General features: G+C 41.9%; 1 protein-coding gene across 2 annotated transcripts; it reads right to left on the reverse strand.

Moving 5' to 3' along the window:
- Positions 1-15,785: 15,785 nt before the first annotated feature.
- Positions 15,786-18,532, reverse strand: LOC115684360 (probable WRKY transcription factor 40). Of its 2 annotated transcripts, none has more exons than XM_030609093.2 (5): positions 18,293-18,532; positions 18,056-18,121; positions 17,163-17,456; positions 16,893-17,009; positions 15,786-16,747 (listed from the first exon to the last, which is right to left on the reverse strand). In XM_030609093.2, the coding sequence occupies exons 1-5, from the start codon at positions 18,365-18,367 to the stop codon at positions 16,379-16,381; spliced, it is 921 nt and encodes a 306-aa protein (XP_030464953.1). In that variant the 5' UTR covers positions 18,368-18,532; the 3' UTR covers positions 15,786-16,378. The 2 variants fall into 2 exon arrangements, with proteins under 2 accessions (XP_030464953.1, XP_056174834.1); XM_056318859.1 differs by having other exon boundaries at positions 18,056-18,124.
- Between the last annotated feature and the right edge of the window lie 289 nt (positions 18,533-18,821).

Here is an 18,821-nt window from a genome sequence, read left to right on the forward strand (position 1 = left end):
TGCAAGACTTATAATTAATTTTATGGTGAATAGGCGCAATCGGTTTAAGGATTTATGGATTACTGATGATATTCTTGGACGGGTTTGGAAGGATGAGTGTTGCTTAGAAATTTCAGATTTTGTTAAGAACCGATGTGATTCGTTTTTGGGAGACTGCTGGATTGAAATTTGATGGATTGAGCTTGGTCTTTGAGGTATAGAAAGATAATGATTTGGTGGCTAACTAGTCGGTTGAGGAACCAAGGCTAAAGGACATAAACGAGGTGTGTAATCTTCCCGATGTCTTTCCTCAGGAACTGCCGGGATTGCCACCTGAAAGGGAAGTGGAGTTTGTGGTTGAATTAACCCTAGGGACTGAGCCAATCTCGAAGCCGCCGTATAGGATGTCGTTGTCAGAGTTGAAAGAACTAAAGGTTCAGATGCAGGAACTGCTGGACAAAGGTTTTATCCGACCGAGTGCGTCTCCATGGGGAGCGCCGGTATTGTTTGTCAGGAAGAAGGATGGGTCGTTGAGGCTGTGTATCGATTACCGTCAGCCGAATCAAGTGACAGACAAGAATAAGTATCCGCTCTCAAGGATTGACGACCTGTTCGATCAGCTGCAAGGAGCCTCGGTATTTTCTAAGATTGATATGAGGACAGGGTATCACCAGTTAAGAATCCAAAAGGAGGATATCCCAAAGACGGCTTTCAGGACAAGGTATGGACACTATGAGTTCATGGTAATGCCGTTTGGACTAACTAATGCCCCTGCTGCTTTCATGGACTTAATGAACTGAGTATTCAAGGAATTCTTAGACCAGTTCGTCATTGTCTTCATCGATGATATCCTAGTGTATTCAAAGAGTCCCGAGGAACATGAGGCACACTTGGAAAAGGTTTTAAGGATGCTAAGAGAGCATGCACTATATGTTAAGTTTAGCAAGTGCGAATTTTGGCTGAATCGGGTAGCGTTTCTCGGACATATAATTTCTGGAGAAGGAATCTTCGTGGATCCGGCAAAGATTGAAGCAGTGATGGATTGGCCGAGACTGACAATAGTTACTGAGGTGCGGAGCTTCCTAGGACTGACAGGGTATTATCGACGATTTGTGAAAGGATTCTCAGCGATAGCCACTCCATTGATGATGTTGCTTAAGAAGGAAAACGAAGTTCCAATGGACGGAAAAGCGCAAAGAGAGTTTTCAGGAATTGAATATGAGCCAAAGGCGTTGGATGGAGTTGCTAAAGGACTATGATTGTGATATATTGTATTATCCCGGAAAGGCCAATCGGGTAGCGGATGCCTTGAGTAGGAAATCGAGCATCGCGCATCTAATGGTCAAAGAGTGGATTTTATTGGAAGGAGCGTGAGACTCAGAATTTAAGTTCGAGGTAGGACACCTCTCCAGTCTGATGACAATGTTAAGGATTGAACCGGAAGTGCAAGCCAAGATTAAGACGTTGCAGTCTATGGACCCTGAGATTCAAAAGATTTTGGAGATGGATGGCACTAAGAGGAAACCGGACTTCCAAGTGTCCGAGGACGGAATTCTTAAGTTTCGAGGACGTTTGTGCGTGCCCGATGATTTGGAGCTTAAGGAAGAGATTTTGTCGGAGGCTCATAGGAGCAATTATAGTATCCATCCGGGCAGCACGAAGATGTACCAGAACCTTCGACAGCACTATTGATGGATCGGAGTGAAAGCGGATGTGGCCAAGTATGTGGCTAAGTGCTTGACGTGCCAACAAGTGAAGGCACAACATTGTAAACCTGGTGGAATGTTGCAACCGTTGGAAATCCCAGAATGGAAATGGGAACATATTACAATGGATTTTGTAACGGGATTGCCAAGGAGCCAGAGGGGACACGACTCTATTTGGGTGATAGTGGACAGACTGACCAAGTCAGCGCACTTCCTGGCGGTGCGAAAGGACTTCGAGCTAGAAAGGTGGACAGACTGGATTTTATATGTGCATCAGATAATTCGTCTTCATGGAGTACCGGTATCAATCACATCGGACCGTGATCCCCGGTTTACTGCGAATTTTTGGAAAAGTCTGCAATTAGCCATGGGGACTAAGTTGCAATTTAGTACGGCCTATCATTCTCATACGGACGGTCAGTCTGAAAGGACGATTCAGACATTGGAAGACATGCTGTAAGCATGTGTTTTGGATTTTAAGGGTGGTTGGGAGGAATAGCTGCATTTGGTCGAATTCGCCTACAACAATAGCTACCAGCAGAGTATCAGAATGGCACCGTTCAAAGCACTATATGGCAGGGCTTCCAGAACACTGTTGTGTTGGGATGAGGTAGGAGAAAGAAGTATAACGGGTCCAGAGTTGGTTCAGCAGTCGGTGGAAAGAGTAAAGACTATCCGGGAAAGGTTGAGAACAGCTCAGAGCCGTCAGAAAAGTTACGCGGACCGAAGGCGTAGACCGTTGGAGTTTCAAGTTGGCGACCATGTATTTCTTAAGGTCTCGCCGATGAGAGGACTATCTCGGTTTGGCAAGAAAGGGAAACTAAGTCCAAGGTATATAGGCCCGTTCGAGATTTTGGAAAGGATTGGGACATTGGCCTATCATCTCGCCTTGCCACCGAATTTGTCGCAGGTTCATAACGTCTTCCACGTGTCAATGTTGAGGAAGTATGAACCGGATCCGACCCACGTGCTAAATCATGAGGTGGTAGACGTGAACGACAGGGTGTCGTACGTGGAAAAGCCAGTGCGAATCGAGGACAGAAAGGAGCAGGTTTTGAGAAACAAGACGATTCTGATGGTCAAAGTTGTCTGGGAACATCACGGGACGGAAGGCGCCACCTGGGAAAGCGAGGAAGTAATGCGACGTCAGCACCCCCATTTATTTGAGCAGTTGGGTTTGGATTAGAAATTTCGAGGACAAAATTTTTGTAAGGGGGGAAGAGTTGTGACATCCCGAATTTCGGCCCATTTTTGGGATTTATAAAACTTGTAATTCGTCAGTGCGCTTATAATAGAATCTCGCCCGGGAACTGATCACTCCGGGTTCTTGTTTTTAAAATAGAGATTTTGCTAGAATCGCATTCGATCGAATTTGGCCGTTATTTAAGACCCCGAACTTGGCAGTCGATTTTTGGGAGTTTCGGGACGAAATAAATTGGACGGTGTCGATATTATTGTGGCCAGCGTCGAGATTACCGGGAATAGTGAGAAAGTGAAAGTTTGGACCGGGTGCGAATTTGGACTAGTAGACCTCCCTCTTAGTGTATTTTATTTAGTGTGGGTGTCCGACCTTTATCCTAGTTATTTTGGGATTTTTCGTGGACCGTTAGATCATTTCCGGATTTGAAATCGGACCGTTGGATCGCGCTCGAGTACCTTTGACTTTCTCTCCCTCTCTCTCTCTCTCTCTCTCTCTCTCTCTCTCTCTCTCTCTCTCTCTCTCCTTTGCGCGCCCCACCTGCCGCGCACGTTCCCCTGCATGCGTACCATCCGCCCATGCCCATGCAGACCTACCCCCCTGCCCTTCCTCTCTCCTCCTTCTTCTCTCTCCTTCCTTTTCTCTTCTTCTTCCTTCTTCCTTCTTCCTTGGCCCCGACTGGTTCAGCTCCTGCTACTGCTCGCCCTTCCGCCTCCGCCCGACGCCGCCCCACCAGCCGCCGACGCCGCCGTCCTCCTCGCGCCGTCGTCGCGCCGCCGCGTCGCCCGGCAGCTCCTCCCAACGCTGCCTTCCTCCCCTCCCGAGCGCGCGAGCTCGGCTCGTCGCAGATTGCCGCCGCGTCCGGCGAGTCCCGGCCGCCGTCCAGCCAGCTCCCCAGCACCGCCCAACAGCTGGACGTCGCCACCGTCGTCCCAGCCGTCGCTGTGCTGCTCCGTCGCCGCCGGTTCGCCCTTCTTCCTCAGCCCCGTGCGCCTTCGCCGGAGCGCCGTCGCCACCGCCGGTGCCACTGCCGTGAGCCGCCGTTCCTCTCACCTCAGCCGGCAACCCCTCCTCCCACGCATCACTCTCTCCCTCTCATTTCCTTCTTGTTTGGCCGTGAAAGGCCAATCTCGCCGGAGGAGCTCTGTCGCCGCCGGAGCCGGTTCGCTGCCACCACCACCTCACCCAGCACCATCCGGCCGTCCCACTTCTCTCTCTCTCTCTCTCTGGTCGTGTCCCTCTCTCCCTCTCTAGGCCGTGGAATAGCCTAGACCGTCGTCGCCGCTCGCGCCGTTCGCCGGAGCCGCCGCTCGCCGCCACTGTTCCGGCGCGGATCCACCGCTGACCAGCCGTCCTCATCACTTGCTCAGCCCTAATTGGAGCCTAGGAATCCAAGTGAGTACAACCCTAAACCCTAATTAGGCTAATTTACATTTCTAGATGAGTTTTAGGGGTTAATTAGGGTATTTTAGGGGTTAAATTGTGGAGATTGTTAGGGGCTGATGTTGTGGCTGATTTGGTGGTTTAGCGGGATCATTTTAATGAGGTTTAGCGGCTTAGAATGTGCTGTGTGATGGCTGGAAGTATTGGATTGAATCGGCCCGAGTTCGGGTCAAGTTCAGGTTCAATTGTGAATTATAGAGCGCGCCTAGTTTGGTCCTCATGGTGGCTGATTTGGATGATATTTTGGGGAGTCAAATGGAGCATTTTGAGGATATTTAGTGGCCTAGAGTAACCGGTGTGGGGGCTGTCCATATCGGGTTTGAATCGGACAAGGCGCGATCAATTTGGGGGTTAGTTTGTGGAGGCTGTTAAGGGCTGATGTTGTGGCGCATTTGGCGGCTTAGCATGATATTTTAATCGAGGTTTAGTGGTCTGTGGTGTGCTGAATAGCGGCTAAGCTTAGGAGCCTTGATTTGGGCGAAATTGCGGATTCGGCGGATGTGATTTATAGGCCTAGTAGTGGCTGTTTTCGTGGCAAATTGGGGAGCCTAATGTGATGAATTGAAAGTGAATTGAGGGCCTAAGACGGACTGTTCATGGCTGGTTTAGTATCGGGAGGATTCGGGCCATAATTGTTTACTCGAGGTTTTAGGGTGAACGGCTTAGGGAACGATGATCACCCAAGACGATGTTAAATTAGATGTGGCTCGAATGTGATTGTGTGATGCTCTGTGATATGCTTGGCATGGCCAATTTATGAAATGTTTGGCAAGCAATCGGCACGTGTGGTTTTAGTGCTTAATTGCGTGAAATTGGATATATGTTGTGATTGATTTGGATTGATTGGTTCATTGAACATATTGATACGCGAATTGAGTATGTATCCAAATCATGTTGAGTGCCCAGTGTGGAATTCACGAATGCCGAGTGTGACATTGTTGTCATGTGCATGCATACTAAGTATGGGCATATCATGTGCATTATGCGTGAGTGCACGAACGGCATGAGCATGTGATCACTTAAAATGCCCTGATGCGTTTTACGCGGGGTTCAGATAATAATTGGTGATTGTGAATGGGTGATCACATAAAGCCCTGATGCGTTTAACGCGGGGTATTGAACCCGTCCTGAGGCGTGTTACGCGGGACGATGCCCGGACTACCGGAAGATGGCCAAACCTGATGCGTTTTACGCGGGTGTTGTGCCATAAGCCTGATGCGTTTTACGCGGGCTAGAGATCGATCTCGAAGTGATGGACCTGATGCATTTCACGCGGGTCGGACCTGATGCGTTTAACGCGGGTCGGAGGAGAAATTGATAAATGGCAAGTGTGCAAGAGTGCAAGCGTGCGACAATGCATTAATGAGGCGTGAGCACGCGTATGAGCACGAGCATAAGCATGACATGCGTTGTGACCAAGTTATGTGTGCATGTGCCGTGATTGGGTCCTATGTTTTATTCTTGTATTATAAGTGCCAAACTTGCAGGGCGAGGTGAGTATTGGATTTGGGCCCGAGGGCTTAAGTCAATTATGATTTGATTGGTGTGTTAATTAGTGCTCGTCAGGAGGTGCATGTTAGCCTAGCTTAGGTTTAGGGAACCTACTCGCTGAGATTTATTCTCACTGTTGTTGAAAACCAACTTTTCAGACCCCCGGCCTTGAGGATGGCAGGCGTACCGATACGTTTTAGGAGGAGCCCCGGCTAGATATAGTGCTTGACCGCCGAGCCACGTACCCCCCCTTTTGTCGTTGGTGGCTGTTGACCCGCTTTTGATTTTTGAGCGTGGGCTATAAATGAATATTGTATATATTCTCCCTATTAATGCAAGTGTATATTTATGATCCTGTTGTTTATTCTATCCTTGGTCATGCGTTTAATTTGTACGGGTGTTATAATGCTTCCGCATGTGCTTGATTATCTGTGTTGAGCATTGGGTCGGCGACGCGTCCTGGGACGTCGCACATCGAATCAACCTTTGCGAGGGATGTGGCGCGCCGTAGGGTGCGGGGCGTGACAACCCCTCCTGAGCTTAAATCAAAATTCTTTCCTAAAACAAACTCTGATACCATTTGTAATATTGAAAATGGATTTTATGATGAAAACCCCTATGTTTTTGCCAATAACATGTTTTCAGAAAAATTTCTATACACTCCATATGACATATACAAAACTGTCGAATTCTATGAAAGAATTCTGACAGAAACAGAATCTATCTCTTTTAAACATTTCTCAGACAAAGGACATATAAATTACTCTAAGGCCATTTTACACAAGGTCATTCACCCTCGGGACTAGAAACCAAGTCCACTGGCCATGAGGAAATTTAATGTCAAAATGACTGACTCCCTTCCATACAGAACATCCTTTTCATATTTTGATTATCGACAAGCATGGTGGAGTGTGTTCTGGAGACAAAATCCCAATAACTCCCATACTTGGCTTTTCTATTTTGAAACTTTTAGAATCAAAGAAATCCCATATTGGTTCTTCCAGTGGTGGGAACAGCTTGGACCCATTGAAGAAATTCTTCATGCCAAAGTTCAACCCAGCTATGAACTCTTCCTCAAAAAATTCATTCCACATCCTTATGAGGAAATCTTTCCTAAACTCATGCTCTTTTTCTATTTCTTCGGAGTATCTTGGATTCTTGGATGGACTCTTGATTATAGAAAGCAATCAGAACAGGCATCCCTATTCTAATACGACGATTCAAAGTCAAATGGTGGGATGGCTTCAAATTCTTTGATAAAGCATCCGTGGACGGTGTCAACAGATGGCTCATTGCTAGAAATAATGTTCCTGGATGTCCTCCCTCTCCTGGGGAAATCACCCCATTTCTACATGACAAAGGTTTCGTCCTTTCTAAATTAGCTTCAGCTCAATCACACCAGCAACTAGCCGGAATGTTGAAGCAAGCTCTTTCTGAAATCGAAGACTCTGTATCTTCTCACTCTCATCACAATGGGAACTCCAATGAAGATGACTGCTACGGAATCCTTCCAAGAATCCCGTGGGGAGATGTAGCAGATCAGGAAGAAGAAGAAGACGAAGCGGTGGAAGATCTATCCAAACCATAATATCATTCGCCGAAAGACTCCAGCATTTTCATCATTTCTAGGTGTCTGACAGTCTTTTTCTTTGTCAAAACTTTCATAATTATGTCCGGTCACTATTCACTGTAACACTGTGCACTTATTTGCTACAGTACTCTACCCATGAACTATTTCTACAGGAACCTAGCCTGCTTATATAAGGAGACCTCATTTCCTTAGAGAGGCAGAACCTTTCACAACTTTTCAGAATCTCTTCAAACCCTTTCTCTCCGAATTCCAAAACCATTTCCAGTTTCTCTCCAAACCTTCTTCGAAGGAATAAGAGATTTCATCTCAAACCTTTCTAAAACCTTTCCATAACCAGTAAGTTTCTAATTCTTGAAAAGATCTTGTCCCATACTTTCAAGATCTTTCAAAACCTTTTCTAGTTCTTATATTGTGGAAAATCTTATCGTTCTAGACTACCAAATAGTCTGAGGAACGGGAGAATTTCTACCAAAGAAATTTTCTTACTTCTGCACTTGTATTTCAATATCTACATTCTGTAACCTTTCAATACCGTTGTTGTAATCGTCCAGTATTATTTATAATTTCTTTAACAGTCATTTCTAATTTCTTCCCTGCATTTACATTTACATACCCCACAAACGGCAGGTCGAACCGCCTGTGGAAGGTCTGTACTTTAATTTAAAGCAGTTCTCTGCAATTGTTATATATCCTTACTTCTTACCATTTTACCATTTTCCGTCCTTGCTTAAGCAATACCACCTATATGGTTGGTTTAGAATTTTTAGCAATTCTTCTTCTTGTTCTTTATATTGTATACGGTCTCTTTATTATTCTTAATGCTCGCGCCTTTATTTAATTTTATCTATTTAATAATTTTCTGTGTAGAAATCTGTATTTTCATATTAGAATATATTTTTGCTGTTGCTAGATCTAGAGATATATCTGAGATCCTTTACTTATTTTCTCAATATATTGAATATTTTGCACATTTAGAAAGATGCTTAAATATTACATACATCTTTATTGTTCTTATCTTTTTAATACAATTCCCCGGATTCCTTTCTAATAAACGAAAACGCACAGATTAATTGGTCTTCTATAAAGATATTTTCCCTATTTATAATCCCCAGATCCTGTTTTCTATAAAGATATTTTCCCTATTTATAATCCCCAGATCCTAGGCCATTGATGGTATATATATATATATATATCAAAGTAAGTTAAACACGAAAGTACTTTCATCTGAGTCTAATATAATGTCCATTTATACTAGTGTAAACTGTTTAGGAAACATACCAAAAACATAAGGGTTTCTGGATCCTGGACTCATCCAATTATAGCGGCCTTGTAACACTCAATCCGACACTCCGGCCCATGAATTGATGCTCAGAACTGAGGCCCAATCAAAATCGACTTTTGGAAATCTCCATGAATAATTTCTTGTCAAATGTCTTGACACGCCTACATTCGTTTGGGATGATGTCGAGGGTACTTATACTACGTTTGGTAGTCAAGTACTTATCTTATGCTTTGATGCCTGCTCAAGACAAGATAAAGTCGGATATATTAAGAATATAACTCGGATAAAATTATTCCATGAGAAAGATAGGATAAAGGTGGATATAATTTCTAATATCCATAATAAAAAAAACATTTTTTTGAATAACAAACTTCTTAAATAAATAAAACTAAAATAATAACAAAAAATAACATTTTTATTTTTATTTCTATATTCAAATTTTTTTTCTATATTATAATATAAAAGGAAAATTTCAAATAAGGGCATGAAGTGAACTTTGTGTCAAATAATGGCATAAAGTGGCATGTCATTCTCAAATAAGAGCCTAAAGTGGCCATGAGAGTTTCAAACAAAGGCTTTGACCTTGTCGGCAGCTGGCCGGCAAATTTATTCTGGCTGGTTAAGGGCATTTTCATCCAAAAAAATTTAAATTTGAATTTAAATTTTCTTATTTTCCTTTCTTTTCTTTTTTTCCTTTATTGGTCACTAGTGAAGCCTGAGAAGGGCTAAGAACCCTCGCCGACAACAGGCGAGGGGTAGCCTCGCCAGATTTGGGCAAGGCCACCCTCAAAAGCCACAAGCGAGGGCCGACCCCTTGCCGAAATCTAGCGAGGGTCAACAAGGGTCGCTTCGCCAGGCAAGACCATCCTTCGCCTATTGTCGAGCAAGGTAGCCCTCACCAGATCGGGAGAGGGAGGCCCTCGTCCAGCTCATCCCGGGCTTTGCCGATGGTCGGTCGCTGGCCACCGGTGAAGAACAAAGAAAAACCAAAAAAAGAAAAAAAAAAGAAAGAAAAAAGGAAAAAAAATTCAAAAAAGTTAAAAGACAAAAATGCCATTACCATTTTGAAAGATAGGTCCTTCTTTGAAACATACATAGCAATTTCAGACCCTTATTTGAAACAAAATATATTTCTTACCCTTATTTGAGAAAATGAGGGCACTTCATACTCTTATTTGACATTAAGTCCACTTTAGGCCCTTATTTAAGACAATGAGGGCACCTCGGATCCTTATTTGAGATTTTCCCTAATATAAATTTAATAGATATAAATTTATATTTAATATTATATTTATTACATATTTTCGATATTTAGTATTTTAGGTATATTAGTATAGTTTACTATTTAATAAAATTTTATTAGAGAATGATGGAAGGGAAAAAAGGAAATAAAAAAAGAAAAGCATTAAAAATAGAGGAAAAAATAATAAAAAATAAGTAAATAAAAATGAAGTAGGCAAGATTTTCATAAGAATTTTTTACCATCTCCGTTTGTGCAAATGTTTATGTTCATTTACACTGATATGTCATTTATACTAAATAATGGACATGATATGATGTGAAAATATCAGTTTTAATATTGCGATTCACAAAACAGTGGATAGGATATTAGCAAAATCATTGGATTTTATATCCTATCCTACTAATCCCATCCTTATTAGAAGTTTAGATGACAAAACATAACCTTAAATTTGGATAAATGTGGAAGGGTGAGTGCAACGTTAATTAAGTAGAGAAAGGCCTACAAGAAACTTACCCAAAAAGAGGTTCATCTTTTTCAGAAAATCTCTAAAAATATTCATCATACATGGAAAGATTAAGTTGGCATATTGGTATGGAAATGACGTATGAGAATGTAGATGACAGAAATCTTACTTTTTTGTTTGGTCCGTAACAGAAATCTGACTTTAAAAATGGGTAAAGTGACAAATGAAGAGTGAAAAGAACAATAATGTTGCACAAATAATCTGAAGAGCGATTAGTTGAGAACAGTAGATCAGAAATGAAAAGCAGAAAGATCAAAAAATGAATCAGATAAACTTTCACCAACCGGGGCACCACTACTTTCCTCTCTCCTCCCTACGGTTTTCTCCTTTCCTTCTCATCTTTACACAACTTTCTTCTTCAACCTCCTCACAGGGGAGGGCTTGATTTAGATCTCTCCTTCCCCTGGCTCTTTCCTTTTTTTTTTTTTGTTGATTTGGTTTTTTGTTATTTTTTTCTTGTTTTCCTCTTGTTTTGCGGAGCTTTTCTCTTCTGATTTAGTCTAGATCTAGAAGCTTCTCTCTCCCGTTTTAGAGAGGTTTCTATTCCGATCTAGTCTAGATTTGGGGATTTTTGCGTGTATGATCTTGGGGTTTCGCTTCCCTTAAGTTTTGTTGATGCACAAGTCCAATTTCAAAAGAGTTCAGATGAGCTTTGTAAAGGTTTCGCTCTCTTAGGTGTCAAATCTGTGCTCATTCAACCTTATTACTCTAAATGGAAATGGTGTTGAAGACACCGAACCTAGCCACGCACAACCGAAAGGCAAAACCGTAGTAACATATGTAGATCTCAATGTGTGCTCATTATTGATGACGGATAATAAGCCGCCGATTTTGGTTTGAAAAAGTCACAGATTTGCTCTTAAAGCGACTGACCCATAACATTGTTCAGATAAATCATCTTGTTATCTAGAGCATGTTTTACGTTGAAGTTGGCTAGGATTTGTCTTGGTTTGTAGTTGCACTGCGATGATTTTCTCTTGTATTTCTTTAGAAATGAATGTAATGTTATTTTGATTAAAAAAAAAAACCTTTCACTAACATGGACGCTGATAATCCTATGTGGCATGGCCGACACTGATAATCCTATGTGGCGTGACCGACACTAATATGCACAATTTTTAATAATATTTTCGTATTTTTTTGAATTTATTTTTTATTCTATCTTTTCTTTTTCCTTTTTAACTTCCCTTCTTCCTCTAGCCGGTTGCCAAGCCTCGGCGATAGCCGACAATCGACTAGAGGGAAGGGCCAACGAGGTCGACCTTGCCGTCATTGGGCAAGGTTGGCCTTGCTATGGTTGGGCAAGGCTCGAACTCACTAAGTCTGCCGTAGGTCGTGCCTCACCCAACGATGGCGAGGTCGAACCTTGCCAGGGGTGGGTGAGGCTTGCTCTCTCCAGTGGTCAATGAGGGCAAGCTTCACCAACTAGAGGAAGAAGGGAAGCAAAAAAATAAGAGAAAGAAAAGACAAAAAAGGAAAAGGAAAATAAATAAATTCGGAAAAAATTATTAAATATTTTTCACATTAGCACCGGCGGTCGTGCCACGTAGGACGGCCAGTATCCACATCAGCAATTTCTAATCAAAATTGACCGGATGGATTCAATTGGCAAAATGTAAAAAATATTATGACTCAATTGATACAATTAAAAGGCTTACGACTAAATTGGCAATTGTATAATAGGTTTAGGACTTTTTGAATAATTTTCTCGACTTTTCACCATATCCATTGCTATGATAATTAGTTGCTATGAATGATGAGACCGTTCTGACACGGTAATTGGGAAAATTACCCAATCGATCATAAACCTATTGTATTGGAGGTCAATTCAATCATAAATTTTTCAATTTTGCCAATTTAGTTATCAACATTTGCGGGAAACTTTAATGTAGTATTTCCGGTCAATTTTTACTGAAAATCGCTAACATGGTGGTCAAGTCATCGTCAGCCATACTACGCGGCTCACCATCATGTAAAAATCCGAGAAGCCAAAAAGTCTCTCTAGCATCAAACCATAAGAACGACCCGCCTCTCTCTCTCTCTCTATAGAACAACAAGAACAAGAAACAAGACGACGACCAGACCAAGAAGCGGGCAAGATGTTGCCGCTGGTGGAGTCAACACTCGCGGCTATGCGTGTCTTTTCCTACAATGGTCAATGTAGAAACATCTTGAATTCCTTTTCTTTTTTGTTGGTTGTTGACTTCTTGGGTGTTCTAGGCGCGACCAATCAAGAAAGAAAGAATCCATCAGCGTCGTGTCGTTCTTGGCCGCCCGTGACGGATCTGGTGTGATTCCAATTGGCGCAACGTCTCTTTGTTCCAAGTTTGTGGGGGATGTTTCCTAAGAGAAAAAAGGGACCCCATTGCGACTATTCTTCCACAGGAATATGACCTCTAGGAATGGCCACCAACCGCCACGACCCCTCGCCATGGACCTCGCGGTCGCGCTACTTGAATACCGTGTTTCTAGAACTACCTGAGAATCCTAACATTCGAGGAACTTCTTTCGATTGACCAATATGACATACACTTTCAACGGTTGAGATTTGTTAACTAGTTGGTTTTCTTGTCACTTGGGGTGTCATTCAACGGCTGGCATTTGATGTTAGAGAATCCTTTTTCTTCTTCATCTTCACATGAATGAGCACCGTTGATTTTACAATACATGTGAATATTCGGTCGCCGTTGTCTTCTTATAATAAACACATATCATGAGATCAGTGATGCTTGTGTCGAGAGACAAAACAAAAAAAAACATTTCTCCATTGTCAGTAGAACATGAAGGAAATTCCTGTAAAAGAATGTACGGACGCATGTTGCTTGAACGCCTCCTTGGACTTCTATAAAAAGGTGAAGGTAGAACTCTCTATCCTAAGTAGATGATAAGAGAAGATTTGAAATTTTGTCGGGAAGTTAGGTAATATCCCCTAATAATTGTGCAAATGATATCTTTCAAATGCGGGGAAGATTGTCCAAAAAGTCCTAAACCTATTGCACTTTTACCAATTTAGTCCTAAACCTTTTAAGTTTGCTAATTGAGTTATAAACTTTTTCACTTCTTGCCAATTGAGTCCATTCGGCCAATTTTGGCCACCCGAAGCTGACGTGGATGCTGGCCGGCGTCAGCTGTCCGGCCAATGCTGATGTGGTAGTTTTTTAATATTTTAATATTTTTTTGAATTTTTAAAAAAAATTCTTTTTTTTTTTTGGTCTTCCTTCCTCTGGCGAAGCTCGCCCCTGCCGGCCACTGGCAAGGGCGAGCCTGACCAACCCCTGGCCGGGCGAGGTCGACCTCGCCATCGCTTGGGTCTCCCTTGCCTGGCGACGGCGACGTCGGTCTCGCCAGATCTGGGTGAGGTAGAGCCTCGTCAGCCCCTTGCCTAGCCCAACGATGGTGAGGCCGACCTCGCCCAACGACGCCGAGGTTGGCCTCGCTAAATCTGGACGAGGTTAAGCCTCGTCGGCCCCAGACCTCGCCTAGTGACGGGGAGGTTGGCCTTGCCTTGGCTAGGTGAGGGAGACCCAGGCAACGGCGAGGTTAGCCTCACCTAGCCAAGGTGAGGCCAACCATACCGTCGGTGGGCAAGGCAAGGGGCCGGCGAGGCTCTACCTCGCCCAGATCTGGTGAGGCCGACCTCGCCTAGCCAGGGCTTGCCCTTGCTAGTGGTCGGTGGGGGCGAGCTTTGCCAGAGGAAGAAGACTAGAAAAAAAAATAAAAAAGGAAAAAATATTGAAAAAATATATTAAAGTATTAAAAAATTGCCATGTCAGCGTTGGCCAGACGATCGGCATCCACGTCAGCTCCGGGTAGCCAAAACTGACCGGATGAACTCAATTGGCAAGAAGTGAAAAGTATTGGGACTCAATTGGCAAACTTAAAAGGTTTAAAACTGAATTAACAAAAGTGTAATAGGTTTAGGACTTTTTGGACAATTTTCCCTTCGTCTATCAAATTATGTACAAATATATTTATTTTATATGTAAGTCCAGCCAAAGAGACAACATAGTTTCTTGAACTCCTACATCATTAGTCACCAACTATATGAATGATTTCTAGTTCGACTAGTAAATAGAGAATTTCATTTTCTTTCTGTGAATGTAGGTTTTTCATTTGGAAGTGAAAAGAAGAGCACACATAAAAGAAAAAAGGAAAGCTAGTGGAGGGAGAAGAAAATGTGAGGAAATAAATAAATGTGAAGGGAAAAGAAATATAAATAAGATAACAAATTGGAATGTGTGTCAAATGAGCAGATAGCCGTGTCTCAACAATACATAGATCTCCTCAAAAAGCACCGGAACTACTCACATAGTATCAAATTAAGGAGATATTACTGAGTCAGTGCTAAACATATTATATTGATGTCAATTCAGTTCTAAACTTTTCAATTTTACCAATTTATCTCTAAATCTTATCAGGGAATTCTAATGTAGTCCTTCTAACCAATGACAACAACCGATAAAGAGAGACGAGACACGGAGTGGGTAGGTGATGGTGAGGGTGCTTGCAATGACAACGGCTTGGTGAAACTAGTGGCAATACGAACAAAGAATGTGGATCCGCATTGTGGCTGAGAAATTCATCACGAGAAAGAAGAAATAGGGAAGGAGAGAAAGAAGATGAGTAGTAACATTGAAATCAAAGGGAAAAAAAAATAAAATAAGTCTGAAAATTTGAAAAAATTAAGCAAACGGTGTCATTTCACTTAAGTTCTCCCATGTCAAATGTCAGTTATGCCACGTAAAACGATCGGCAATGATTGGATCGCCTCGTCAGCATTTTCAAGTAAAAATTAGCCGGAATAACTACATTGGAAATACATGAAATGGTTTAGAATTATTTTAATGAAACTAAAAGTTTGAGACTGAGTTGGCATCTATACTAATTTGGTAATGTTTCCATTAGGTTAGTTTTGGTCATGTATGCTGGTATGCATGATAATATTATTGTAGTGAATAATGACAAATGTAATAAGTAAGAGTCTGATGTCGAAGAGAGTGTAGAGAAGTAGGAGGTAACAAAAGTGAGAACTTAAATGGATAGGTCACTTGCCATCCACAGTTAATTTCACCCAAAGGATAAAAGCAAAACTCGCCACCCGTCGGAATCCACCGGAAGGGATAAGAGTAGAACAAGAAAACTTCTTGTTCTTAAGCCAAAGGCTCAAATAAGTTTTGAATCAAATAAATCTACTTCTTTTATTCATCATAGTATGCTTATATAGATGAGCATGGACCAACCCTCCAAGCATGAGTAATTATCAAGACTCTTTGGAAAGACAAAAGACTCATAGGAAAGACAAAAACTAGATTTACTAGAAAACAAATATAATTAAGTAAGGACTCTAGAAATTTGAATGATATCTACTAAACCTTAAAAACATGAGAAATAAATTAAGTCGGTTGAGATTCTCCGAGGTTCTAGTTCCAAGTAATTGAATTAATGGCCTTCAAGGAATGCGAACAAACACTGGACATGTCGTGATTGATTAGACTTGGAATTGACAGTAGGCTTGCAAATCGGCAACTTGTTAGATCATCGTCAGCTTGTCCACTAGATCGGCAACTCTCTTGCATAATCAACGTCTTCAAGGAATGCTTCGGCATCAAAGTCGCCTCAAGTAGATATAGTATAATAAGGTGAACACTCTGTCCTCAAATCACCAAACAAGTTTAGTTTGCAGGCTACTCAAATTCGACTAAACCTCTAAACAATCATGTCGAGTTCAAGTAGCTTATATGCCGAGCTGAAAATAAGCTCGTGAGCAGATCAACTTGCTTGGTCAGCCAATACACAAAAGATGAGATGTTCACATCTTCAATCCAAAACCGACCATTGTCATAACCCAACTGTTGAATTCAATGCTCGAACTATATGTAAATCATACTAAATACAAAACTCCGATGATGCCCTTTCCATTCATCACTTCTCAATCCGGGCTTGGTCGAATATCCTTCCCGATATCGCATCCACAAGCGCTGACGTGAAATTGGGATCTCTTTTCAAGGAAGAGGCCATCTGCTGCACCAGAAACTGTTGAAATTCTGCCGCCGCCGCTGTTTCTTGGCCCCTTTTTGCAGATAGAGTGTCGATACCCAGGCACATCAAATCAGGAGTACTCCTAGGACTAGAAGATCTCGACTTCAAGGGCGATGGAATTGGAGGGGCGTCCGGATTCAGTTCCTGTTTGTCAGAACCTAGTGGAATCGGGGGCCGAGACAGGTTTGGGTGGTTGTGTTCTCCTTCATATGTGGCCAATAGGACAGATGGGTCATCAACACTTCTTTGTACCTGAAGATGCAAATGAAGCGTGAGAGTGAGATTGAATTCGTTCCGCTACTTTTCATCAAACACGCTATTTCTTGATTTATTTTTGGACTGTGATTGAGTGATCTCCAGAAAATAATTTCTAAGAGGTCTAACTAAGCTGAGTTACCTTCTTTTTAACAGGGCAAGTTGGGGCAAAGGAACATCTATAGTAAGCTCTTGGAAATGGGTTGTCTCTTGTGACCTTTTGACCGTATTTCCTCCATTGATAACCATCCTTCACTATCTATAGCAAGTGCAAATTCATAAAGCAAAATAAATGGAAAAAGAATCAATACAGTGGAATCCACTTAGTACTTAGAAAAGATGAATTTCTTTATGCCAACTATAAGCTTGAGAAACACGAAAAAACTGTTGTGTATTGAAACTAAGATCTTACAAGGCTCATGTCGGACGCATCAGTTCGGAAATGGATTTTAGAGATCTTGTGTTTGAAGCTATCCTTTGGCTTCTTGAACATCTGATCTACGCTGTAACTGCAACTCTCTGAGGCGACATGAGCTTCATGCTTCCTCTTTCTTGAAGCGCCGAGTTCACTTTCGGAGGTTTTACTCCCCAAGACATTCAATTGGTTATGCAGCGTATTATACCTCTCGTGCATAAGGGTCAGCATTTCAGTCAACTTCCTGTTCTCATGGCTAATTCGGTGATACTCCTCGACCAGTTCACTGGCCTGTACACAACAAAACAGATCATCTTTCGGTTTTGATCTTTGTATTCAAATACTCTAGTTTTCAGAATCGGTCACAGGGTTTCTTCAACTTCATTCTTATAGAAATTGATTCTTCTTTATTTTAAATGAGACCGGTCAGCTACACTTTTCTTGAAGCGTAGGTTTAACTTGACTTTGCCTCTTACCATTTCATTTTCGCTATTGTGCACTCTTCACTTCAACCGAAGTTGTCTAGAAGTACTTGAAAATTTGGGCTGGTGAACAGCAATACAAAGCTGGAAATTTCGCCACACGCTTTGCGTGAAACGCTCATGTCCATTTTAGAGGTCGAATATGTTGATTCACAGACACATTCTTGGCTTCTATAATAGCTGCCCTGGATTCCAATTTCTGTGACATTCTTATTAACAAAAGCAATTGTGTCATGTGGACGACTTAAGATTTGAAGTGGAATTTGCTGTTACTATTAGCTCCATTCCGGACGTTAACTGTGTCCGATTAGCCATAAGACCTTTACAACTTATTTTCATAAACTGACCTTTTATATCTCTAGCATTATTCCTATTTCTTCATGCAACTTCTGTTATAGATGGACTCACCTCATGCTTAACAACAGGCTCTTCTTGTCGTCCTCCTTGAGAGTTATCATTTCTTGGAACAGTTTCCTTCTTATGGTTCAATAAGAACTATGAAGAAGAAGAAGAAGAAGAAGAAGAAGAAGAAGAGACTGAGTTAAACATCTAAAGGTCTTTCTTTTCTTTTCACCAAACACAGAGATAACAACAGAAGCACAAGATTAATTACTGCATATCTACGCAAACATAAGCCCATCTCACCAGATACGATGTGTTAAGCTCTAGGGAAGTGTCCACTATCCAATTCGATTCCATCGGACTTGCACTCGACGCCATCAAGAACCAGAAAATAGAAAACCTGAAGTGATGAAGTTTAACTCAGAAGCCTTCCAAAAGAGTAGATGAAGGGACGGATGCAAGAATGGCGTTGCAATTTATAGTAAACTTATTGGGTGAGTGAGAAAGAGAAAGAAAATAAAAAAGAAAGGTGTACACATTAAGAGAGTTTCCACGAAGTATCGTTCGTAATGGAGTTCTCGAACGGCAGATTATGTTGGCATTCGTCTAAACCTAAAAAACAATTATAGTCGATTCCAAAACCAAGTGGAGCCCATAATTTGTTGACTTGACTTTATTTGTTGGCATTCGAACGGCAGAAGTTGCTTTTTCCAGCTTGGATTTATTTGTTGACTTGACTTTCAATGGTTTTGGTTAACTTTGAGCAATAATTTGTACATTCTTTTCAAATGAATTTAGGCAAAATATGACCACTTGACTAAGTGAATAACAT

The sequence above is a fragment of the Syzygium oleosum genome, unplaced genomic scaffold (genome assembly GCF_021117445.2).
Source record: "Syzygium oleosum isolate NSW1041296 unplaced genomic scaffold, Sole_v2.1 Sole_v2.16, whole genome shotgun sequence".
In the NCBI taxonomy this organism is placed as follows: domain Eukaryota; kingdom Viridiplantae; phylum Streptophyta; class Magnoliopsida; order Myrtales; family Myrtaceae; genus Syzygium; species Syzygium oleosum.